Genomic DNA, 26,005 nt, shown 5'->3' on the forward strand with positions numbered 1-26,005 from the left:
TGGTAGCAGCACACAGACAGCAGAAGCTCAATGCAGCTACAGGAGGAGGAGTAATGTGTGTCAGGCAGTGTGATGTGACTGACATAATAGGTCCTGGTTCCTAGCGGTGGTTCCAGGGCCGTAAATGAACATCATGAGGTTCCAGACAGCGGTCGTGAAGCCCACATTGTGTCCAATACACAATTGGGACAGCACGGTTTTCAACCCGGACACCTCTAAAATAATTACAATTTTTTTTTTAATTATTGCAGCTATTGTTGAGCGTAATAGCTGGTGGCGCATGGGCAGCAGCACCTTGTAATGTGTTGTGTTCCCTGGCAGTGGAGAGGAGACACAGACAGCAGGAGGAAATATAACAGCAGGCAGCGTGAGGAGGATAAGTGTGTGGCAGACTGGCATTTGGCAGCAGGCAGGAGGGCAGGCAGCGAGACATAGTAGGCCCTGGTTCCTAGCGGAGGTTCCAGGGCCATAAATGAACAGCATGAGGTTCCAGACAGCGGTCGTGAAGCCCACATTGTGTCCAATATACAATTGGGACAGCACAGTTTTCAACCCAGACACCTAAATTAATTACAATTTTATTTTTTTTTTCAAATTGAATGCAGCTATTTTTGAGTGTAATAGCTGGTGGTGCATGGGCAGCAGCACCTTGTAATGTGTTCCCTGGCAGTGGAGACACAGACAGCAGGATGAAATACAACAGCAGCAGCAGCAGGTGTATGTGTGTGTGCCAGTCGTCACTTCATGTCCCCCCCTCGCCGACAACAGGGGCCATGTCAGTCTGTCCACAGACTTGTGAGACAAACGAGATCGCTTCTCAGTGACGACTCCACCGGCTGCACTGAAGCAACGCTCTGACAGTACGCTGGAAGGGGGGCAGGAGAGCACTTCCAGGGCGTACTGCGCAAGCTCGCTCCAGATCGGCAGGTGCTTGACCCAATACTCCATGAGATCAACAGGGGCCACGCTGTCAAGCCCGCTGAAGGACCCCATGTAGTCAGCCACCATGCGGGTCAAGCGCTGCCTGTGACTGGAGAAGGATGCTGCTGCAGGCACCTCCTCTCTAGTCCTTGGCAGCTCTACACTCATGTAGAGCTCTTGGGTCAGAGACAGCAGGTCTGTGGTGCGCGTGCGCTTGCTGCTGGTGGATGCAGGCACCTGCTGCTGCCTCTGTGCTGGCTGGACAGTGGGGGTGGATGGCTCAGGGAAGGCTTCCTGCAAGCGCTCAACAAGGGACAGCTGCAAATCCCTCATTTGTTGCGCACGGTCTCCTCCTGCAGGCAGGAACTGGCTGAGCTTCCCCTTCAGACGTGGGTCCAGCATCATGCAGATCCAGATGTCCTCCCTCTGCTTCATCTGGATCACCCTTGGGTCCTTGCGCAGGCACCTCAGCATGTGCGCTGCCATTGGGAAGAGTCTGGCCACGTCTGTTGGCACATCATCGGCATCCCCAGAGCCGAGAGTGCTGTCCTCCTCTTTCTCTGCCCCCTCCACCTCATCCTCTCTCCACCCCCGCACCAGTCCAGCTGCGCTCTGCTGCTCCCCCTCATCAGCAGCAAGGTCAGGGACCTCCACCAACTCCGAGCCCTCCTCCTCAGAGGTGGCCTGTGAAGCTGCCTGCAGCTCCTGCTGGTCCAAGGCTGCCGCTCCCTCTTCCAGCAGTGCATACAGGGCCCTGTCCAGCACACACACCATGGGCACCCACTCGCACACCATTGCATGGTCCCTGCTCACCATGTTGGTGGCCTGCAGGTAGGGTGCCAGGACTGAGCACACCTGCTGCATGTGCCCCCAGTCCTCCGTGGAGATAATGGACGGGAGGTTGGTGGCGGCACGCCCAGTTGCAGTGAGGGAGGCAACTGTTGCTCGTGCAACGTACTGGCTGACAGCCTGCCTCTGTTCAACCAGACGCTTCAACATCGCCAGGGTGGAGTGCCAGCGAGTTGGAACATCGAGCATGAGCCGGTGCTGTGGCAGGTGCAACTCCTTCTGCACCTCTTCCAGGCTCACCACGGCTGCAGGCGAGTGTCGGAAGTGACGCACAACCTTCCTTGCCGCCTCAAGGAGTCGGTCCATCCCCTGGTAGGTCCGCAGGAACTTTTGGACTACCAAGTTTAGGACGTGCACCAGGCAGGGGATGTGGGTCAGGTCTCCCCTGCTGATTGCAGCAACCAGGTTTGCCCCATTGTCGGACACCACCTCTCCGACTCTGAGGCCTCTGGGGGTCAGCCAATTCCTCTCCTGCTCTCGGAGTTTGGCCAGGACGTGGTTCGCCGTCAGTTTGGTCTTCCCCAGGCTGACCAATTCCAGCAGCGCTTGGCAGTGGCGGGGCTTCACGCTGCTGCTGAGGCAGGGGGTTTGGGCTGGTGTGCCGGAGGATGGAAGCGGATCAGGGGAACCTGCTGCTGTTCCGCTGACCCTGCATGGTGGCACCACCCACTGCGTTGTTGGTGCTGCTGCTGCTCTGACAGTGCCGGCCGATGCTGCTCCCCCCTCATCACCCCCTTCCACCAAGCTGACCCAATGCGCGGTGAAGGACAGATAGCGGCCTGTCCTAAACCGGCTGCTCCACGAGTCCATAGTGACGTGGACCCGTTGACTCACCGCGTGCTCCAGCCCTCTCCCGACATTGGCCATCACAGAGCGGTGAAGTGCAGGGATGGCCGTGCGTGCAAAATAATGTCGGCTGGGGATTGGCCAATCGGGGGCTGCACACATCAGGAGCGCACGCATGTCGCTCCCTTCCTGCACAAGGGAATAAGGCAGGAGTTGGGAGCACATGGCCTGTGCCAGTAAACCGTTCAGCTGACGCACGCGACGGCTGCTGGGAAGCAGAACCCTGACCACCCCCTGGAAGGTGTCGCTGAGCAGGGTCTGGCGAGGCATTTTGCTGGCACGGGAAGCAGTGGAGGGAGCAGAGAAGGCCACTGAGGACTGGCTGCCAGAACAGGCGTCAGTGTCGGCGGCAGGAGTTGCAGAGGGAGGAGGAGCAGTGCGTTGCTGACGCACTCCTGCTGCCGACGGCTTCGCAGTGGTGGCGGGTCTGCCACTGCCAGCTTCCTTCAACTTCACGAACTCCTCATGCTCGTGAAAGTGTTTCCCTGCAAGGTGGTTGACCAGAGAGGTGGTGCCAAACGCAGAGGGCTCCTTCCCTCTGCTGAGCTGCTTGTGGCACTGGTTGCAGGTGGCATACTTGCACTCCAAATATGGAAGGGTGAAAAAATTCCGTATTGGGGAGGTGAAGTTGCCCCATTGGCTGGAAGGTGCTGCTGCCGCTGGTCTCCCTGTGGTGGTTGGGGGGGGTTCTTGGTGCGGCTGGTGGTGGCACTGGCAGAACTCGTCTCCTAATCAGCACGCTGTGTGGCCTGCATACCACGCCCACTTGTGATCCTGCCCATGCCTGCGATGCTGATCCTTCTAGCAAGGCCCGCAGACGCATCCTCCTCCTCCTCAGAGTTGATGACATCCCCACTCCCAGGACATGGCACCCAGTCTTTGTCCTGCACCCTGTCATCATCATCATCCTCCCCCTCCGCAAACATGTCCTGCTGGGATCCCCCAAACTCCCCTTCTGCATGCATGGGCGGATAAACAGTCACCACTGTCTGACTGTCCAAAGCATCATCCCCCAAAGTGCCCATGAGCATTCTTTCCTCTGCCAATTCTTCCGCAACAGCACTCCATACCTTCTCTGTGCTTGGGGTCCATAAGAAGGTGCTGAGTGACAGGGTGCTGGTGTCACCCACTGGGGCTGGAGAACTGCACTCCTCCTCCCCAGGCAGTGCTGGGCGGCTGCTGCTGCTCTTGCGAACAGGAGTGGTGGTGGGGGTGGAGGACTCGGTTCCAGAGCTAATGGTGGCCTGCTCATCCACAATCAGTTCCACCATAGCGTCTGCGTCCTTCTCCTCAATAGGACAGCTACGACCTGGCGGTGGGAGGAACATGTGCGCCACACGCTGCTGCTGTGTCTCTGCAGCGTGACTCCCAGCTGTTGGGCGGCCAAGGCGTCCACGGCCAGTGGCTAATGGCGGAATAGCCACTGGTGCAGACGCAGAACTGCGCATGGTGGTGGTGCGGCTGCCACGCCCACGACCTCCTCTCTTGCCGATGCCCTTGCTGCCCCTGCCCAAACCGCGGCTGCCAGTTCCAGACATTGTATATTTTTAATATTATACAAATGAAAAAAAAACTTATGTATGTAAAGGCGGGTGGGACAAGTGGGGTACTTTAATGGGGTGGGACTGGTGGTGGTGGGTGTGTGAGGTGACGGACAGGTGTACTGTACTCTACAGCAGAGATCGGTGTAGCGCTAACGAGAGAGTGCGCACTGCGCACACTAAGACCCTAGCTGACGCTGACTGACGGTATCAGACTACAGTACAATTCAGCAAATACACAATAGAAGTAATGATGTATATAAACAATAGGAGGACGGGTGTAGCACTAACTGGAGGGTGCGGACAGCGCAGATGTGCACTGCGCACGCACACTAAGACCCTAACTGACTGACGGTCCCTAAACACAGACTAGAGTACAGTGAGTACACACAGTACTACTAACTAAACAATAGAAGAATCGAGCTAAATAGTAGAACAGGTGTGACTAGATTACTGAGAGCAGATACAGCAGGACAGGTATAGCAGTAAAGCTGGGCCTTGCTAACTACAAAATAGTACAATAATCTATCTAACACAGAAGTAGTAGTACAGGAGTAGAGTAGGACAATTGAGAGCACAGGTAAGGTAGAGACTAGACCACAGAGCAGGGCAGGCTGCCTTGCCTAGGCACAGGGCCTAGCTGCTGGCTGCAGGCCTGCAGCAGCACCAGTGACAGTCTCCCTCCCTAGTCCCTAATCACACAAACTAAACTGCCTAAAATACAATCTATCTACAATACAAAGCAATACAGTTGAAGATCAAGTGTTGGAGTGTAAAAACGCTAGGTTTAGAACAATAGCAATGCACTTGCACACAGACAAAAAGCACTGGAGCAGTTCTCTCAGTACAATCAGTCAGTAAGTCGCAAGCAGGACGAGTGAGGCAAGATGGCGCCCGCTATTTATAGAGGGGGGCTTGGCCAGGCTCCCCCTCTGTGATTGGCTGCAGTCAGAGGGCTGGGAGCCCTCTGATTCGCTTGTGAGGACTCGAGGTGACGTCTGCCATGACGCTATCTGAGCTCGTGACGCTATCCGAGCTCGGATAGCTAGGATATCTCTGGATAGCTGCTTGCTATCCGAGTGCGTTCGGATAGCACAGCCCGGATAGCTAATACTATTCGAGTTCGGTATTCGAGCTCGAATAGTGAAAAAAGAGCTAGGATATCCGAGTAACTCGGATATCCTAGCTCAGATGAGCATCACTAGCACACACTAAAGCACATGTTCTGCACAATGTCCTTATATACAAAAACAGTGGACCTGATAGAGAACTACAGCATCTATGTCTTTTTTGGACATGATGTGATGCTGGAGTTGAGGTGTTTATTTACACTCTCTGTAATTTGAAGTCTATTGAACGAGCAGACGTTGTCACCCGCTTTACTGTTGGTTGGTTGAGGTCGTAGGCGGGCGGAATGGCACTCTGACAGCAGCGGACGTTGGAGGTATATCCTCTATTGGTTAGCGGCATGCGACAGTCTTTGAGCGGACACAGCCTATTGGCTGGCGGGAGTGACAGTCTTAGGCATAATCTTGCAGACTTTGTCAGCTTTACGGTGATTGGCCGACACCGCGGAATGCTGAAAAATATTGCTGCACGAGGATACTTAGTGATGTGGCGTGTTTTTACATGCCCTAACACACGTTGAGTGTTTATGCAGTGTTGAGTAAAAAAGTATTTAATAGGACTTGTCATTCTCTAGCCTGCCAGTTGTATATATATGAATTTATATGAGGATTGAAGGTAACTGCTTTGCTATTGGCTATATAACAGCATGAATATGTATGTATGCAGATTACCATGGATGCTGTAGTTCTCTATCAGGTCCACTGTTTTTGTATATAAGTACATTGTACAGAACATGTGTTTTAGTGTGTACTGGAGCTATTTGAAGAAGGATGTTTTATCCGAAACGTCATAGTGACCTGGCACACACTGGTTATATGTTTTGCCAGTTTTTAAAGAGCTTATAATAAACCTATTTTAGACGGTGTGGATCTTCTCATCTTATACATTGGATCCCTGAGACTCCAGGGGTGATCACGGCACGTCAGTACCCATTGGTGCAAATTGCAGCTGGAGGAATTACATGTAAATGGTAAGAGCCAGTGCTGGTTTCTGCATCGCTCAGAAAAGTATTATAGTATATTTCTTCGAGAATGAAAGAGCTTTCAGTGCCAGGTTATTAGATACATTATTAGTCACTTGCAATATTGAGGACTTTACTCAAATTAAACATGAGAATGGTGTTAATACAGCCAAAAATGTATTGAACATGTACGGTAATCTACAAGAAGAAACATTTTCAACAATTCATTTGAAGTAATTACTTCCTGTTTGATGGGAAGTTTTATCAGTAAATCCATGGTGTTACTATGATGGCAAAATGTGTACCCTCTGTAGCAGGGGTGTCAAACTCAAATTCAAAGTGGGCCGAAATTGAGCACTGCAACCAAATCGTGGGCCAACCTCAATGTCTAGTGGCCTCCCCCCCCCCAATAAAGTTCCTTGGTGTCTACTGTCCCTCCTCCCTCCCCTCTACACTTTCCTGGTGTCTAGTGGCCCCCTCCCTCTCCTATACAGTTCCCTGGTGTCTAGTGGCCCACTTCCTCCCCTACATAGTTCCAGGTGTCTAGTGACCCCTCTCCCTTCCCTGCACAGCTTCCTTGTGTGTAGTGCTCCCCCTCACTCCCCCATAGGGCTCCTCTGATGATCTGGGGCTTCACCTCCAATATAGCTTCCCTGGAGGTCTAAAATGGGCCAAACCTAATGCTGAGTGGGGAAACCACTTGCGGTCCAAATCTGATGGCTCTGCGGGCCGCTGGGCCAGAGTTTGACAAGCTTTATATTGAATATTTGTCAGTTAGTCACATGAATATGTACTCTGTACAGCACTGTGGATGTTGGTGCTATATAAATATTAAATAATAATATTAATGACCGAATGTTGTGTGGGAAAAAAAAGTATGTTGTTCATTTATCACCTATAAACTGGCAGCAAGGGACAATGCTGAGGTTTAAACTTTTACCCCCAGTAGCAGCTCATGCTTTATTTACTTGCAATTCTAACATCACTGATTGTTCTGTTTGTAACTTAGAACAAACATTTCTGCAATCTCATATTCTTATTTTCAATTTAAGAGCAGAAATTCTAAAGTGTAATTATTACTGAAGTTTTCAGCACTATGGGCTTGATGCATAAACTTGTGGTAATGCCATGCACAGACATTACACAGCAATATTATCCTTACAACCAGCACTGTGTACCACGAGGTATGCAATTAGCACAACCCGCAATACTTGACTAGCTTGATCTTTGCTAAGGTAACACACACTACTAATGGTAACACTTGTTAGTAATGTGTGTTACCTTAGCAATGGTCACGAAAGTCATGTGCCGCGGGGTGCACTAATAGCGTAACTTATGGTACACAGTGACGGTAGTAAGAGTAATCTTGCCATGCGATTTCTGTGCACAACAATATTACCACAAGTTTATGCATTAACTTTAATATGTTCTTATCTGAGTTTTTGTCCAGACAGGTAATGTGTTTTGCATTCTATTTATTTTTAAGTAGAGCCATGCTGTATTTGACTGCTTCATTTGCATAGACAAAAAGCACTGCTTTTTAAACTTTGCAGTGCATAAATAGGCAAGCTGCAGGTAGGCTTGGTACTACATATGCCCACGGTTATCCCTTCATGGGGTTGATGCACAACATCACAGTAATACTGCCATGCGCAGGTAGCGCACAGAAGTATTACCCTTATTTCCGGCAGCAAGTATAGGGGTTGATTCACCAAAGAAAATAACGCGAGTATCCTCCTGTTAATCACGCTATTTCCCCAGCGTGCTTTAAATGTTATGTGCTGCACGCTATGCGCGCTATTAGCTGCGTAGCTCGCGTAACTATAGGAGCGCACGCTATGCTGCGGTTAGTGCAGCATAGCGAACGCTATCAACTTAAGCCTCCTTCCACATTTAAAGCATGCTGTGGAAGAAGCGCAAGTAACATGAGGTTACTCACGCTATTTTCTTTAGTGAATCAACCCCATAGTGAGTTATGCTATTATGGCGTCCCGCAGCAACGGTCATGCTACTCGTGTACGCTAATAGCACAACATGAGCTATTTGCTGCCATAAATAAGGGTAATACTGCCATGCGCTGTCTGTGCACAGCAGTATTACCGTGATGTTGTGCATCAACCCCCATGTCACTTCAATTAATTTTATTCTTTGTATTTGTTTCTATGACGTTTGAATCAACACTGTTTATTGATTGTACATTATCATCTTGTTCACAAAACTAGTGAAGATTTTTTATTATTCATACTTCTGAACATACCTTTCCCACTACTGGATACCTCCATTGACTCATAAATGAGTTTGCAGACTTTCAGCAAGTATCGGATCTTCTTGTCTGGGGAATATGCCATGTGCATGAGTGACAGCTTTTGCTGGATGCTCTGTATGGTGCCTGACCCAATGAGTCCCATGCTTGGCTTTAGCTCACTAATAGTCCTTCTATTCATCCTCTTCTGGTTATCTAGCAGCTTCTCTGTAGAGCCATCACTATTGTGCATATTCAGCAGTTGATAATAAATTGAACTTCTGAGAGGTTTCAGCACACACTTGTAGAGAGACGTTTCAATGATGGAAGCTATATTGAAAGATTATAAAATACATGATTATGTAAATACAAATGTATTTTAAAATAATAAATATTTAATTGAAGTACTTTAACATAGCCATCAAATATCCTTTTGGGGAGTACATTTACTATGTAAATGTTCTATTTTGTAACCATTTTCCTTGTCTTTTAGGCTCTGGAAATAGATATACTGGTATATGAATAGATGTGTGATTTAACAGCTTAATAAAGAGTTTCATGTTTTTTATCTTTTTTAAAAGCAAGTCATGTTTATTGTAAAAAATATCTTGTGCAGTACAGGTACAGGATAGCCACAATTGGCTTTTGTAAAAAGAACAATACACAGTAATTTGTTGCTGTCGATTTCACCTTGAATCAGGCCCGGATTTACATCATCGGAGCCTATAGGCAAAGATGTCCCGACACCCTAGATTTCGCCTTCCATGAACCTACAAACACCTCCCGAACTGAACCACAAGTGTGCAGGCTGGCCTAGCTGTCACTTCTCCCTTCACTTGCCCATCATAGTTAGCTACAGGTGTCCCTTGTATGTGTGTAGCCAGAAGTACACTTAGTATTAAGTAGCTAGTGGTGCCCCCGACTGAAGGGAGATCTCGCCAGTGGAATGCCGAAAGCTAGATGAGTAACCTCTCATTTACGCTCTGCTCGGGACTCTGCATAGAGAAGGAGGGAGGGAGGCGCTCTGGGAGGGGAGTGAGCCGCCTTTCCATCATCAGGCACATGCCCACAATGCTTTATGGTAAATTTGGTCATGCATTGGGTCAGGGCAGTTTCTAGGCTAAATTTCACCCAGTTCGAGAGTCAAAAAATATGCCCCCCCCCCCCCACTGGCCTGAAACCACAACCCCCCTCCCAGTACATGTTGCAATCCCACTTCCAGATAAAATAATTAATAAGTTCCCTGCCTCCAGATAAAATAATCAAATACTTCCATGCCTCCAGATAAAATGATCAAATACTTCCATGCCTCCAGATAAAATAAGTAGACATGTGCCGCACAATAAAAATAAAGTTGTCACAATCATCGAGATAAAATAGTGAAGTAGTTACACACCACCAAATAAAATAATGAAACAGCCAGGTGTCTCAAACAAACAAATTACATAGGCAGGTGCGTCAAGATAAAATGATTAAGTAGCCAAGTTTGCCCTGCATAAACAAATTAACTAGCCATGTTCCCCCGATAAAATAATTAAGTAGCCACGTGCACATATACAGTATTAGTATTAGCTTGCAAGATGTATCCCCATGATATTAGGAAGCCATAGCTGTCCCCTAATTGCTGGCTTGGCGCAGGGTGCTTGCTGAGGGCTGTCGGCAGGGAGCTGGCTGTGGCAGGGATCTGCCTAGAGTAGGATGCTGGCTGCCTGAGGCATAGTGCATGCTGGGGTAGGGTGCTGCCTGGGGGCAGACTGCTGCCTAGCGCAGGGTGCTGGCTTGCTGGGGGGGCTGGGTGCAGGCTTGCTGGGGGGAGGCTGGGTGCAGGCTTGCTGGGGGGGGGCTGGGTGCTGACTGGGTGCAGGCTTGCTGTGGGGCTGACTGGGTGCAGGCTTGCTGGGGGGCTGGGTGCTGACTGGGTGCAGGCTTGCTGGGGGGCTGGGTGCTGACTGGGTGCAGGCTTGCTGGGGGGCTGAGTGCTGACTGGGTGCAGGCTTGCTGGGGGCTGGGTGCTGACTGGGTGCAGGCTTGCTGGGAGGGCTGGGTGCAGGCTTGCTGGAGGGGCTGGGTGCTGACTGGGTGCAGGCTTGCTGGGGGGCTGGGTGCAGGCTTGCTGGGGGGGGCTGGGTGTTGACTGGGTGCAGGCTTGCTGGGGGGGCTGGGTGCTGACTGGGTGCAGGCTTGCTGGGGGGGCTGGATGCTGACTGGGTGCAGTCTTGCTGGGGGGCTGGGTGCAGGCTTGCTGGGGGGGCTGGGTGCTGACTGGGTGCAGGCTTGCTGGGTGCTGACTGGGTGCAGGCTTGCTGGGGGGTGGGTGCTGACTGGGTGCAGGCTTGCTGGGGGGGGGCTGGGTGTTGACTGGGTGCAGGCTTGCTGGGGGGGGCTGGGTGTTGACTGGGTGCAGGCTTGCTGGGGGGGCTGGGTGCTGACTGGGTGCAGGCTTGCTGAGGGGGCTGGGTGCAGGCTTGCTGGGGGGGCTGGGTGCTGACTGGGTGCAGGCTTGCTGGGTGCTGACTGGGTGCAGGCTTGCTGGGGGGTGGGTGCTGACTGGGTGCAGGCTTGCTGGGGGGGGGGCTGGGTGCAGGCTTGCTGGGGGGGCTGGGTGCTGACTGGGTGCAGGCTTGCTGGGGGGGCTGGGTGCTGACTGGGTGCAGGCTTGCTGGGGGGCTGGGTGCAGGCTTGCTGGGGGGGCTGGGTGCTGACTGGGTGCAGGCTTGCTGGGTGCTGACTGGGTGCAGGCTTGCTGGGGGGTGGGTGCTGACTGGGTGCAGGCTTGCTGGGGGGGGGCTGGGTGCAGGCTTGCTGGGGGGGCTGGGTGCTGACTGGGTGCCGGCTTTCTAGGGGGGCTGGGTGCAGGCTTGCTTGGGGGGCTGGGTGCTGACTGGGGGTTACAGACCTCAGATCTGCGGCGATCAGTCCTCCGCTGATGAATCCGCCGCTTGAACATCCACGTTACTGCAGGCATCAGCGCGTAAGCAGTGACAGAAGGCACGCACGCTACTCGCGCCCAGAGTACTCCACATGCGGAAGTGACGTCATTAGTCACTTCCGCATGTGGAGTACACTGTGCGCGAGTAGCGTGCGTCCTTCTGACACTGCTTATGCGCTGATGCCTGCAATAACGAGGATGTTCAGGCGGCGGGGGCGGCACTGATTGATAGGATTATTGCGAGAGGGGGGCGCAGGCAATGGCGGCAGCGGCTGGTGGCAGGTATGGCGCCCATAGCACAAGCCATACCTGCACGCACCCCACCTGGTGACGTCACATCCTTCTCCTTCTGCCTGGCGCCCCCCAATCTGTCTCTCATCGGCGCCCCGTTCAGCAGAACCTGCTGAACAGGGCTAGAAACGGCCCTGCATTGGGTAATTCAGACGCACAAGGTATTACATGTACAATTATGGCAATATCGTAAGACAGAAGAGAATATAGATTATTCACTCAGTTGGGGAATAATACCCTGGTTTCGAGTAGGGTTCAGCCATGTAGATCATATTATATCAAATTTTTCCTCTGCACCCTGGCGTTGATGCACTGCTTTGCGTAATGGAAGCACCTGATTTACGGACCTGATCCACTCCATACAGGTTTGGGCCTAGGAAGAATTCAGCTTCTGGTGAGCACTTTTCAGGCAAAATGGAGAACTTCAATGGTAAACTGAGATATTTACCTGAAAGAGTATTAGGGAAAATATTTAGGAAGCAGACCTTTGGGTCAGAGGTGATTGGGCAACCCATATAATCATTAAGAAATTGTATTATTTGTTTCCAGTAGGTGTTGACCAAAGGGCAGTCCCACATCCTATGTTGGAACGTACCCAGTTCACCAAAACACTTTGGGCAGTTAGGTAAAACATCAGGTTTGAACTTAGGCATTCTTACAGGTGTCAAATAAGCACAATAATATTACATATAATGTAAAGTACAGGAGTCGATTAGATGCAAGGGGAACAACTTCAGTCACTCTGCTCAGCAAGCATCTCATCCCATTTGTTCCTCTGAGATAGGGCCAACATCCCTTTCCCAAACCACCCATCGGGTCTCAGCTCTCTCGCTAGCCGAATCAAGTATAATTGCATTATACAGGGTCGACATCAGTTGTTTGGTGGACGGGCAACAAACAACTTCAAATATACTTGAATCAATCATATTGTCCAGAAAAGTATAAAATTGACAATACAGCGCATGCTTAAAGAGACACTGAAGTGAAAAAAAATTATGATATAATGATTTGTATGTGTAGTACAGTTAAGAAATAAAACATTAGGAGCAGAGACATAAGTCTAATATTGTTTCTGGTACAGGAAGAGTTAAGAAACTCCAGTTGTTATCTATGCAAAAGAGCCATTGAGCTCCACGACTTTCAAAGTCGCATAGAGCTCTGTCTTCTAAAGCTTATCTCAACCGTCAGTCACTGTATTGCTTTTTCTTCAGCAGATGACAGGTCAATAGTTATCTGGCCTGCTCTGTAACATCTGTCAGGATCTGTGCCTCTGTTGTCCTGCTGGTGGCATCACTAGTGAACTTTGCTGTGGACTTCCACTGTCAACCAGTAGATGTCTCCCCTGTTGCTGAGAACTGTGCAGTTCCCCGGATCACCAGCAGATGGAACTATGAGAACTTTCTGAAAGATCACCGGATGAATTTGCTGCTATTTAAGACCAGACTTCCTAGCAGCACATTGCTAGGTCATTCTGTTTGCTTGTGCAGTTTTGTGACTCTGGCCATTAACCACCCTGGCATTCTATTAAGATCGCCAGGGTGGGTGCGCAGCAGTATTTAAAAATTTTTTTTTTAAATCATGTAGCTAGCCTAGCACTAGCTACATGATTCCCCCCTCCCTGCCGAATCCCTCCCACCCTTCCGATCGCCGCTGGCGATCAAACCCACCAGGAAAACCCGTTCTGAACGGGATTTCCTTTAGAGCTTCCCCCGTCGCCATGGCGACGAACGGAATGATGTCATCGACGTCGTGACGTCACAGGGAGTCCCGATCCACCCTTCAGCGCTGCCTAGCACTAATTGGTCTCGGAGGGGGGGGGAGTTTGTTACGTGGCGGGTAGCGGCGCATCGGCGGCGAGTGGTGGCGATCGCCCCCAACAAAATAGGGGGTGCTCTGCGGCGGTTATGGATAAGCTGAGCTCGTCCATACCGCTAAGCAGGTTAATCCTGTGTTCCCTGTTTCCTGCCTTGCATTGTTACTCTGAATTCAAGGTATCGATCCTTGCTAGCCTGACCTTTCTCTGCCTGATGTTATTGCCTGATCCTGATTTCCTGGTTTGACTTTTGCTTGTATAACTTCCCTGTGTGTATGCTGATTCGGATTATTCATTGTTGTATACTGTATATTCTGATATTCTGTGTGTTGCTATATATATTCTGTATAGATAGATAGATAGGGTCCTGGGCAGCACGGTGGCGTAGTGGTTAGCTCTCTCGCCTTGCAGCGCTGGGTCCCTGGTTGGAATCCCAGCCAGGGCACTATCTGCAAAGAGTTTGTATGTTCTCTCCGTGTCTGCGTGGGTTTCCTCCGGGCACTCCGGTTTCCTCCCACATTCCAAAACTATACAGATAAGTTAATTGGCTCCCTTTAAAAATTGGCCCTAGACTACAGTACTTACACTACATAATATAGACATATGGCAATGGTAGGGATTAGATTGTGAGCTCCTTTGAGGGACAGTTAGTGACAAAATATATATATATATATATATATATATATATATATATATATATATATATACACTGTACAGCGCTGCGTAATATTTCAGCGCTATATAAATACTAAATAATAATAATAATATTTGTGGTGCACCACGTATTGTATGATTGTATGTGTATGGAGGTTTGAGTCTTTGTTATGTTGCATATTTGTAAATAGACACATTTATTATTCTACTCTATTGTACAGACGTCCGTATTTCGTCTGGTTTTGTTTAATCTAAAGGATTGCCATGCAGAGATCGTGGATCTGCCAGTCTGGTTCTAGTCACAACCACGATCGATCTGCATGATCAATCCTTACGCCCAGTGATTCAATACTTTCACCTGGAAAAGTTGAGAGGGAGCACACCATCAATATCCAGGTTGATGTGCCAGGCTATCCGGTCACCAGGCGGATCTGTAACTTGAAATGTGAAGAAGCCGGCACCATCAAGTATAATATAGCTCTTTTATTAATCCACTAGCTGACCCGCGGCGTAGCATACGCCGCATAAGAGGGTAGAGGGCAGGAAGGGGGTATTGGGCACAGCGGCGGGGAGGGTGGGTTGGACCCCCCCTCAACTGGGTCCCCCATGTGCGCTCCCCCTCCTGCTTAAGCACAGTAGCAGCCGCCACTATTAGTAAGAGGCAGCGGGCGGGGATGACTCACCTCTTCCGTGTTCCATTGTGCATTTCACTGTCGTCATTTCCTGCAATGCCGCACACTGTATTAGTGTAATTTGCCTTTTTACAACAGAAGGAAATCTGCAATAATTCAGCTATAAGTGAACATTTGTGGTTACCCACAATGCACTGCTACTAAATATGCAAATTACCCCTTTTCCCCCTTGGTAAGCCAAGCAAGCATCCAGAGGCACTGGTGTATAGCAAGCATATAACTTTAAATTTTACACAGTCATATCAAACCCACATGTAGACAGCCTGTTTCAGACTTTTGGCCCTCATCAGTACATAGCAGGGATTGATATGGCTGTATGAGATAGGGCTTGGACCAGTACAACAGAGTAACCAAGCAGCTCAGGGTGACCCAAACCATTCGGAATCTATAGGGGGATAAAAGGAACCAAAAAGCCCTCCTTCTAAAAAAGCAAAGCTTGGTGTAATTTCCCTTCCTAAAACAGAAGGAAATATGCAATAATTCATCTATAAGTGAACATTTGTGGTTACCCACAATGCACTGCTACTAAATATGCAAATAATTCCTTTTCACCCTTAGTAAGCCAAGCAAGCATCCAGAACCACTGGTGTATAGCAAGCCTATAGCTTTAAATTTTACACAGCTATATCAAACCCATATGTGACAGCCTGTTTCAGACTTTTGGTCCTCATCTGTACATGGCAAGGATTGATATGGCTGTATGAGATAGGGCTTGGATTAGTACAACAGAGTAACCAAGCAGATCAGGGTGACCCAAACCACTCAGAATGTATAGGTGGCTAAAAGGAACCAAAAAGACCTTCTACTAAAAAAATCAAAGCTTGGTGTAATTTGCCTTCTTAAAACAGAAGAAAATCTGCAATAATTCAGCTATAAGTGAACATTTGTGATTACCCACAATGCACCACACTAAATATGCAAATTATTCCTTTTCACCCTTGGTAAATCAAGCAAGCCTATAGCTTTAAGTTTCACACAGTCATATCAAACCCACATGTGACAGCCTATTTCAGACATTTGGTCCTCATCAGTACATAGCATGGATTGATAAGGCTGTATGAGATAGGGCTTGGACCAGTACAACAGAGTAACCAAGCAGCTCAGGGTGACCCAAACTACTAAGAATATATAGGAGGATAAAAGAGACCAAAAAGCCCTCCTACTAAAAAAAGCAAAGCTTGGTGTAATTTTCCTTCTTAAAACAGAAGCAAATCTGCAATAATTCAGCTATAAGTGAACATTTGTGGTTACCCACAATGCACTGCTACTGAATATGCAAATTATCCCTCTTTGCCCTTGGTTTGATTTGACACTACTTCTTCTTCTTGCTTGGACCAGCCCCTTCTTCTTGCTTGGACCGGCCCTGGGGGCAGGGCGCTACTTCTTCTTGCTTGAAGGTTGAGGCACTTACTCTATTTTATATATAGATAATGACAGGCTATCACGATAGAACGACGTTTCAGAGCGTCCTGCTCCTTTTTCAAGTTGGTGACAGTTTGACAAAAAAGTACACACATTCATATTTATATCCCCCGCCAAAAATTAGACCACCAATCACAGGTTGACATATAGGGCCAACCAATCACAGGTCAGGCAAACCTGATGGGGAACCTGAGTGAAATATGGGGAACCAATTTCTATTTCTATTTCTATTAACAGCAGCGCTAGTTCCTGTGGGCCACGCCCCCCGAGATGCACGCCCACACCATTGCACCAATCACAGCCATCTGCGCGTGACGTCCACCCGTCTGGGGAAGAGTCCGCGCATTGGTCCGCCGTAGGGGGGGAGTGTTGAAACAAAGTCCTGCAACGTCATGTGGGCGGGGAGGACGCACTGCACGCATGTTGGAACTCGAGCCGCACATCTCCGAGCCCTCCACGCAACGCATGCATCATATTCTCCGCCCACCGCGTCACCTCCCTCAGCGAACCATGGCAACGAGAGGGTTGGAGGAGCGCACGTGATACCCGCAGGAACGCAGCCCCCACAGTTTACCCAAGCAGTAACCTAGCAACTCAGAAAGCAGGAAGCTTCTTAGTTAAACAATTAAAATGCAAGAACATGAGAGCAGAGGAAGTCCACATACCGCGACTGCGACTACATACCTAAGGAAATTGTAACGATTGTGGAACCTTCTCCGTGATCAGCGCACAACGCGTGCGCTGATACGGCGGAAATCCTCCACAAGCGTATAATTGCAGGCACTCAGCAAAAGGTGCTACGCACCCGTAGAGGGAAATTCTTGTCGGCAGATGGCGCTGGGGAGTGCAGAGGAACCAATCCTCTGTACCTCCACAAATGCCAGACAGGAATTGTACGAAGCGCAGAACGCAATCGCAAGAGAAGCGATTGTGAATGAGAACGAGCAAAGGGACAGGTTGTATGTGTGTGCGCCAATCTAGTCGCCACCCCGCAACTGCGCACACACAACAGCAGACACGAAACAGAAACGCGATCGCGAGAGGTGCGATCGCCAGACGTGACACAAGGCAGATCAGAACAGAATACGAGGATAGCAAAGGCACAGCAAATCATACAATGAGGAGATGCGGAAAATAACAAATGCTAGCTAACCGCGAACACCGCACTCATTCGCAACAGTGCACGCGGCTATGCGTGGTCTCCACGTGATAAGCACAATAGAGACAAGCACGCCTAACTAACCATCGACAGACAAACATGAAACAGAGGACGCAAGGGCTTGCTTAACAGTTACCTCACCGAGCCTCCAGCAAGCGATCGTAGCAGACAAGACAGACACACGAAAACAGGGACAATCGAGAGATAGGATCCACAGCACTAGCGAAAGTGGCTAGCGCGATCCAGGAAGACAGAACAGAAGGATCCACAGCACTAGCGCGAAGCGAGTGCGATCCAGGCAGACAGAACAGAAGGATTCACAGCACTAGCGCAGGATGCTAGTGCGATCCAGAGAGGCAGAACAGAAGGATCCACAGCACTAGCGTGAAGCGAGTGCGATCCAGGGACAGAGTAACAGAACAGAAGGATCCACAGCACTAGCGCAGGATGCTAGTGCGATCCAGAGAGGCAGAACAGAAGAGATAGCTGGTAGCAACCGCTGCACCAGCTATGCTCCAAGAACAGAGATCCGAACGATTTCCTGTCGACCACCGTTGGGACAGGACAATCGCAACAGACAAACAAAACAGATAAACAATCCTAACTGCACTAGGGAACCTGCCTAGCACAGTTTCCAGGAATTACTCTAAGCTGATCTTCAAACAAAGAGCATGGCTGACACTCTCCAGAGTGTTTCACAGGAAGGAATCCATATGAACAGCGAAGCATTGTGGGAAACACATAGTACTTATAGTACACGCCTCCAAAGAATGTGGCCAGGCAATTTGCATGACAACGTATGCAAATTCCTCAGCAAGCACAAGCTGCAAAACTGACAGAAGCTCTTCTTTCCAGAGTCCTGCAGCATGCAAACCTACACAATGGTCAAAAAGCTGCCTGCCTGCACAGGCAGCTGAGCAAATCTTCACAGAAATAAAGACTAATGAATGGTTTCTATAAGTGAGATTGTAAAAGATACAATAAATACAAAGTAAAAATAAAAATTACAAAAATAAAATAAAAAAATTAAAAAATAAAAATTAAAAAATTAAAATAAAGTGAAAAAAGTATAAAATGTTTTAATAAAAATAAAAGTACAAACATATACAAAATATCAAAACTTTCAAAAATTGTTGTAAAAAAATTACTCAAGAGCCAGGTCACAGGAACGGTGGCAGATCATATTCTCAATTAAGGCCTCTGGGCTCTAGACAATCTAATGTCCTGATCCAGTAGGCTTCTCTATATAAAAGTTTTTTAAGTCTATGTCCTCCCCTTTTCATTGGGGGGATACACTCTATGATCTGGCAACGTAACTGGCTGACATGATGCCCATGTGTTACAAAATGTGCCGCAACAGATTGTTCAATGGTGCGGTTGCGAATAGCAGATTTATGAGGTGATAATCTCACTTTAAATTTGGTGGTCGTCTGGCCAACATAAATAAGGCCACAGGGACATTTTAACAAATAAATAACATACTGTAAGTCACAGTTGTAGCATCCCCTGATATCATATCTCCTGCCAGTATGTGGATGAACAAAATGGGGACTTCTAATGATAGAGTGGCAATGAACACAATTGAGGCAGGGAAAAGTGCCCTCCTCTGACTCTCTGGTGGTCTAACAAGAGTCCTCATTTCAGCATGGACTAGTCTATCGCGAAGAGTAGGAGCTCTCTTGTACGATAATAGTAGTGGATTTTGGAACACCACCATGGAGGGAAAGGAGTCAGATTGTAAATGCCAATGTTTTTTTAACTATTCTCCCTATGGGATCACTCCACACATTAAACTGTGAAACAAAAGGAATACGATTGTCTCTGACTCTTCTACCCCCACGGTGAGAGCACATATTACTAACCTCTCTACGTGCTTCCTCAACTAATTTGGTTGGGGTACTGTCTAGTCAAAAATCTTTGTGACATATCCTCAAATCTGGTTTCCCGTAAGCTCTCATTGTCCACTATGCGCGCTATTCGCTGGAATTGACTTTTGGGGATAGCACATTTCGTGTTAGTTGGATGAAAGCTATCGTATGACAGAACTGCATTGCGGTCGGTGGGTTTTATGTACAGATCTGTATATAGCATTATATACCATTATATACCATTATCCAAATAGACCATGGTGTCCAAAAAGTTAAGGTTAGACCGATCACAATGCACTGTCAGACGTATAGCCTGACATTGTTGGTGAAGACAAAGGACAAATTCATCTAGGGTCGAACGGGGCCCCGCCCAATCGCAAAATATATCATCGATATATCTAAGCCAAACTTTGGCATGTTTTTTAAACATATTGTTTGTATATACAAAACTCTCTTCATATACATTCATGTATATATTTGCATAGAATGGAGCCACGTTCCACCCCATTGCTGTTCCCCGTACCTGCAAATAGAATTGGTCATTGAATACAAAATAAGTACACTTAAGTACTGTTTCAAGAAGACAAATCAAAAAATCTACTTGGCAATCAGAAAAATCTGATGCTATGAATAAAGTATGTTGAACAGCCTCCACACCTCCATCATGTGGAATGGAGGTGTAGAGGCTCTCCACGTCCATTCTAACCAGGAAGCTGTCCACTGGTACATCCTAGAGTCTCCAAAAACATTGAAGTGTCTCTTAAAAAAGATTTCTGGGCAAATACATAGGGTCTTAACAAATAATCTAAGTATTTAGCTAACGGAGAGAGAACAGAGTCGATGCCAGACACTATAGGTCGGCCTGGAGGGCTTTTTAAATTCTTGTGGATTTTAGGACGTAGCTACAAGGTCGGTGTCCTTGGATATTCCATCTGGAGGAACTTTTTTTTCATCAATCAGATTGTTATTAAGGGCCTGATCTATAATAGATTTAATTTGTTTTTGTATGTCTGCAAGGGGGTCGCAGGGGAGGTTTGGTAGGTGTTCTCATCATTGAGTTGTCTATATGCTTCATTTTCATATTGTGAAGTATCCATGACTACCACTGCGCCCCCTTTGTCAGCAGACTTAATAGTGATAGAATGATTAAGTTCAAGTTTATGGATGGCTTGTCTCTCGGTAGATGATAAGTTGTGTCTGACTTTGATCCCTTGTGCTCCACTTGATGTAGTGTCTCTATTTCTTGGGTCACTTTCTCAATATAGGTGTCAATGACTTGACATGATAGTGGATAAAACGTGCTCTTAAAGGGAACCAGAGACGAAGCACCCTTGTGTATTTTACCATATACTGTATATCAGTAAGAACATGAGAGAAAACACTTACCATGCTCTCTGTTTCATCCTCACTGCTAAAAGTGTCTGCTATCAGCTGTGATAAGAATGCCGGACTGAGCATTCAGTCTGGCTTTGCAGGGAATAAATATAGCTGAGTCATTATAGCAGAGCCACAAGGGGCGTTTTATGTGAAAGACCAATACAAAGTGGTGTACACATGAGAAGTGGAACGAAAATCATACATGATTCCAAACATTTTTTACAAATCAATAACTGCAAAGTGGGGTGTGCGGAATTATTCGGCCCTCTGAGTCAATACTTTGTAGAACCACCTTTTTCTGCAATTACAGCTGCCAGTCTTTTAGGGTATGTCTCTACCAGCTTTGCACATCTAGAGACTGAAATTCTTGCCCATTCTTCTTTGCAAAACAGCTCCAGCTCAGTCAGATTAGATGGACAGCATTTGTGAACAGCAGTTTTCAGGTCTTGCCACAGCTTTTCGATTGGATTTAGATCTGGACTTTGACTGGGCCATTCTAACACATGGATATGTTTTGTTTTAAACCATTCCATTGTTGCCCTGGCTTTATGTTTAGGGTCGTTGTCCAGCTGGAAGGTGAACTTCCGCCCCAGTCTCAAGTCTTTTGCAGACTCCAAGAGGTTTTCTTTAAGATTGCCCTGTATTTGGCTCCATCCATCTTCCCATCAACTCTGACCAGCTTCCCTGTCCCTGCTGAAGAGAAACACCCCCAGAGCATGATGCTGCCACCACCATATATGACAGTGGGGATGGTGTGTTCAGAGTGATGTGCAGTGTTAGTTTTCCGCCACACATATCGTTTTGCATTTTTGCCAAAAAGTTCCGTTTTGGTCTCATTTGACCAGAACACCTTCTTCCACATGTTTGCTGTGTCCTCCACATAGCTTGTGGCAAACTGCAAATGGGACTTCTTATGCTTTTCGGTTAACAATGGCTTTCTTCTTGCCACTCTTCCATACTTCCATAAGGCCAACTTTGTGCAGTGCACGACTGATAGTTGTCCTATGGACAGATTCCCCCACCTGAGCTGTAGATCTCTGCAGTTCGTCCAGAGTCACCATGGGCCTCCTGACTGCATTTCTCATCAGCGCTCTCGTTGTTTGGCCTGTGAGTTTAGGTGGACGGCCTTGTCTTAGTAGGTTTACAGCTGTGCCATACTCCTTCCATTTCTGAATGATCACTTGAACAGTGCTCCGTGCAGAGCCGAGGCAAGGTCCTCCAGCACCCAAGGCTGAGACACGAAAGTGCGCCCCTCCCCCCCCCCCAGCCGTCACACAGGGCCCAAATTCCCCCAACACATTAATCTCTATTTATCTGGCTTGCAGTCACTGACATATATGCCCTTTTCTTATTTTCTCTCTGCTTTAAACACAGTAGGGGGACAATAGCTGAATGAGTTGTGCACCCCTCCTACACTGCGCCCTGAGGCTGGAGCCTCTCTTGCCTCTGCCTCGGCCAGGCCCTGCTCACCACCACCTTGCCCATGCCGCAAGCCGCGCTCCCCGCCTCGAGCACACACGGCCGTGCTCCACCTGCACCCGTCCTGCTCTCCAATGTCCATCTGCATGCCACACATGCGCAGTAGAGCAAACGCAGGGACACAGGGACAGGAGAGGACGCAGGGACAGGAGAGGACGCAGGGATACAGGGATATTATTATAGAGTATATACTGTGTATTTATTATCAATAATTGATTTTTATGTAGTTATACTTCGTCATTGCTTCAGTGCAGCGCAAGTTCAAATAACTACTGTATGTGCCGCTTACTATGGTTTTGCTTTACCTATATGACATGAGTTGTCCAATGCTGCTCGCGCTCTGAGCATTTGAGACTTCAACCCCCATAATGCCGAGCATGTGTTGGCTTACGCTGAACCTTTAACCTGAACCTTACGCTGAAACTTCACTTCACAGCTATCTCCCTATCTGTATGGGGCTCTACTTTATACTACAAGCCCCATGATGCCACGGGCGGACTTCAGCCCGCACCAGGTGACCAGCTCTTGTTGAATTGGCTCTTGCCAAATAGACACTATGCAGCCGGTCACAATGGCAACTGGACTAATGGCTGTTCACCAATGCCGTGAGTGTTTTAGTCTATTTAAATGCCCACTCTGACTCGACGCAATGCTGAAACCGGTAGGGAAGAGAGACTGGGCATTTTCTTTGACAATTCCATGATTGTGTTTGCGTACTGTTGTACGCTGAAAGACAGTTGCGCTTAAAAGGCAGTTATGCATAGGGAGACTCTGTAACATAAAAAAAACTTACTTCGGGAGGGGATAGCCTCAGGGTCCCAATGAGGCTTCCCCATCCTCTGAAGCTTGGGGGAATCCAGCGATGGCTCCCCCGAAAGCTCCTCGACAAAGGCTGACAAGCGGTGAGATGTTTACCTACCATGATCCTGCGCAGGCGCACTAGCGACTCTCCGTTAGGGCTAAGCCCGATCGATCTGCTCTACTACACAGGCGCAAAGAGTGGATACGATAGTAGCCAGTATAGGTGCCCCCAGTATAGGTTAGATAGGTAGGTGCCCCCAATACAGGTTAGCTAGGCAGGTGCCCCCAGTATGGGTTGGTTAGATAGGTAGGTGCTCTGAGTATAGGTTAGACAGGTAGGTGCCCCCAGTTAGTGTTGGGCGAACAGTGTTCGCCACTGTTCGGGTTCTGCAGAACATCACCCTGTTCGGGTGATGTTCGAGTTCGGCCGAACACCTGATGGTGTTCGGCCAAACCGTTCGGCCGCATGGCCGAACTAAGAGCGCATGTGATTGGCCGAACGGGTCACGTGGTTCGGACCCGAACGCGCTCTGATTGGCCGAACTGTCACGTGGTTCGGGTAAATAAATACCCGAACCACGTCATTTTTCCGCCATTTGTCTGTGGGTTTAGCTTTGGGTAGGCAGGCAGGGTAGTTCGCGCTCCAGCCACGCTAGCCAGGGTCCCCCCAGTCATTGTGTCGCTGCTGGGAATAGTAGTACACCGCTCGCTCAGCATTCTGTTTACTGCCACTCTGTGTACCTCGCTCAGCCACACTATATAGCATTCTGTTTACTGTTCTGTGTCTGCTGGGAATAGTAGTACACCGCTTGCTCAGCCACACTATATAGCATTCTGTTTACTGCCACTCTGTGTACCTCGCTCAGCCACACTATATAGCATTCTGTTTACTGTTCTGTGTCTGCTGGGAATAGTAGTACACCGCTCGCTCAGCCACACTATATAGCATTCTGTTTACTGCCACTCTGTGTCTGCTGGGAATAGTAGTACACCGCTCACCCGCCACTGTATAGCATTGTGCTCTGTGTCGCTGCTGGGAATAGTGGTCCACCGCTCACCCGCCACTGTATAGCATTGTGCTCTGTGTCGCTGCTGGGAATAGTGGTACTGTATAGCATTTCTGTACTGCCACTGTACTGCTGCCAGTCAGCGTGTACTGTAAGGATAAGTGAAATGAGGAAGAAATCCGGTGAAAGAGGGAGGGGCAAGGGAAGAGGTGTTTCCCCTGACGGTTCACGTACAGGCCACAGGGGAGCACCCAAGAAAACCCACTCAATACCGCCCATGTTGTCCAGGACAACAACCCTCACAAATCCAAAAGAACAGGACCAGATAATTACTTGGATGACCTCTCAAGCGTCCAGCAGTGGGTTAAGCAGCACCAGCACATCACGCACGAGGTCTGAGTCCTCAGCCAGTTACAAGGAGCCAGTGGGCACAAAGCTGACACAACCGGCAGCGACACCACGCACACAACTGCCAGATAACCAGTCCGATGAATTACCTCAGGACACAATGGGGTATTCGCAGGAGCTATTCCCAGCCCAACAAACTTCCACCTTTCAAAGGTCAATGGAGGAACAGCCAGAAATGTTGTGCCCGGATTTACAACCATTAACTGTGGGAAATGCACCGCGCACTGAAATACAAGGCGAGTCCGAGGAGGACTCGGAAACCCAAATCCCAGAGCAAGTTGGGCAGGAGGGGTTGCAATTGCAAGAGGTCGGCCGACAAGATCTGGAAGACGACGTTGGAGTGAGCTGCGCAGAGGTTGTTCTGGGGAGCTCTACTCCACGGTGGCGGCCCCCCACAATGACATATGACGAGTTTGAGGAGATGGAAGAGGAGGGTATGGACAATGTGGACAGAGACCCAGATTTTGTTTGTGAACGAGAACATCGCCGTCGTAGCAGCAGCACAGATGAGTCTGTTGAAGAACCCACTGCTGCACGAGTTCGCCTTGTGCCACAAGGTAGGCGGCGCGCAATTTCAGGCACCACAAGCGTGGAAGTTCAAGTGAGAGGCAAAAGAGGAGCAAACAGAAATCGCCAGCAAGGCAGGTGCTCCAAGTCTGGGCTTTCTTTGAAGACTGCACTGAGGATGTTACCATGGCGATTTGCAAGGTGTGCAAGACCCGCCTGAGCAGGGGGAAAAGTATTAACAACCTCTCCACCACCAGCATGAGCCGCCACATGCTATCCAAACATCCCACTCTGTGGGCAAACGCGGCAGGACAGGGTACCAGCAACACTGCCTCCCTTGGGTTCACCGGACTCACCACCAGACCCGCCTCAGCAGCAGCAGTAGCCCAGCCATTGCGTGGTTCACAACATTCACAAACATCAGACGACGCTGACACTGTCACTTTCCGGAGTAGTGCTCTTGAGGTCTCCCAGTGTTCATCAAACACAACAACCAACAGCCCTTCCGTGTGCAGCGCTACGGTTCAGTTGTCTGTGTTGGAGATGTTTGAGCGCAAGAGGAAATTGCCAGCAAATGACCCCCGGGCCGTGGCAGTAACAGCCAGCATAGCCAAGCTTCTGGCCTGCGAAATGCTGCCATATCGAGTGGTGGAGACAAACAGCTTCAAGGGCATGATGTCAGTGGCCATCCCACGTTACGTGGTTCCCAGCCGCTACCACTTTGCACGCTCTGCAGTGCCTGAGTTGCATGAGCACGTGGTCAGCAAAATAACCCGAAGCTTGAAGAATGCCGTTGCCTGCAAGGTTCACCTCACCACTGACACCTGGACGAGTGCGTTCGGCCAGGGTCGATACATCTCCCTTACCGCGCACTGGGTGAACCTTGTGGAGCCTGGCAGCGATTCCTCACCTGCTACGGCGCGGGTGTTGCCCACGCCGCAAACAGCTGCACCGCCGTCCCTCCCACTGGATAACAACAGCAGCACCTACCTCTCTGACTCCTTCTCCTCCAACGCATCTCAAAGCTGTACCTCATCCGGAAACGCTAACCCAGCAGCAGTAGGATCGTGGAAGCAGTGCAGCACAGCTGTTGGCATGCGTCAGCAAGCG

At 49.0% G+C, this 26,005-nt stretch overlaps 1 protein-coding gene across 3 annotated transcripts in view; it reads right to left on the minus strand.

Annotated features, from left to right (window-relative positions):
- The window catches only part of LOC137546854 (ras and Rab interactor 3-like), a 272,031-nt gene that overhangs the window by 82,777 nt on the left and 163,249 nt on the right, over positions 1-26,005 (minus strand). For all 3 annotated transcript variants that reach the window (XM_068269792.1, XM_068269790.1, XM_068269793.1), the window contains one exon: positions 8,504-8,818. In XM_068269792.1, coding sequence (XP_068125893.1) covers positions 8,504-8,818 — 315 coding nt within the window. The remainder of the gene's footprint in view (positions 1-8,503; positions 8,819-26,005) is intronic.

This window comes from Hyperolius riggenbachi, chromosome 2 (genome assembly GCF_040937935.1).
Source record: "Hyperolius riggenbachi isolate aHypRig1 chromosome 2, aHypRig1.pri, whole genome shotgun sequence".
NCBI lineage: Eukaryota > Metazoa > Chordata > Amphibia > Anura > Hyperoliidae > Hyperolius > Hyperolius riggenbachi.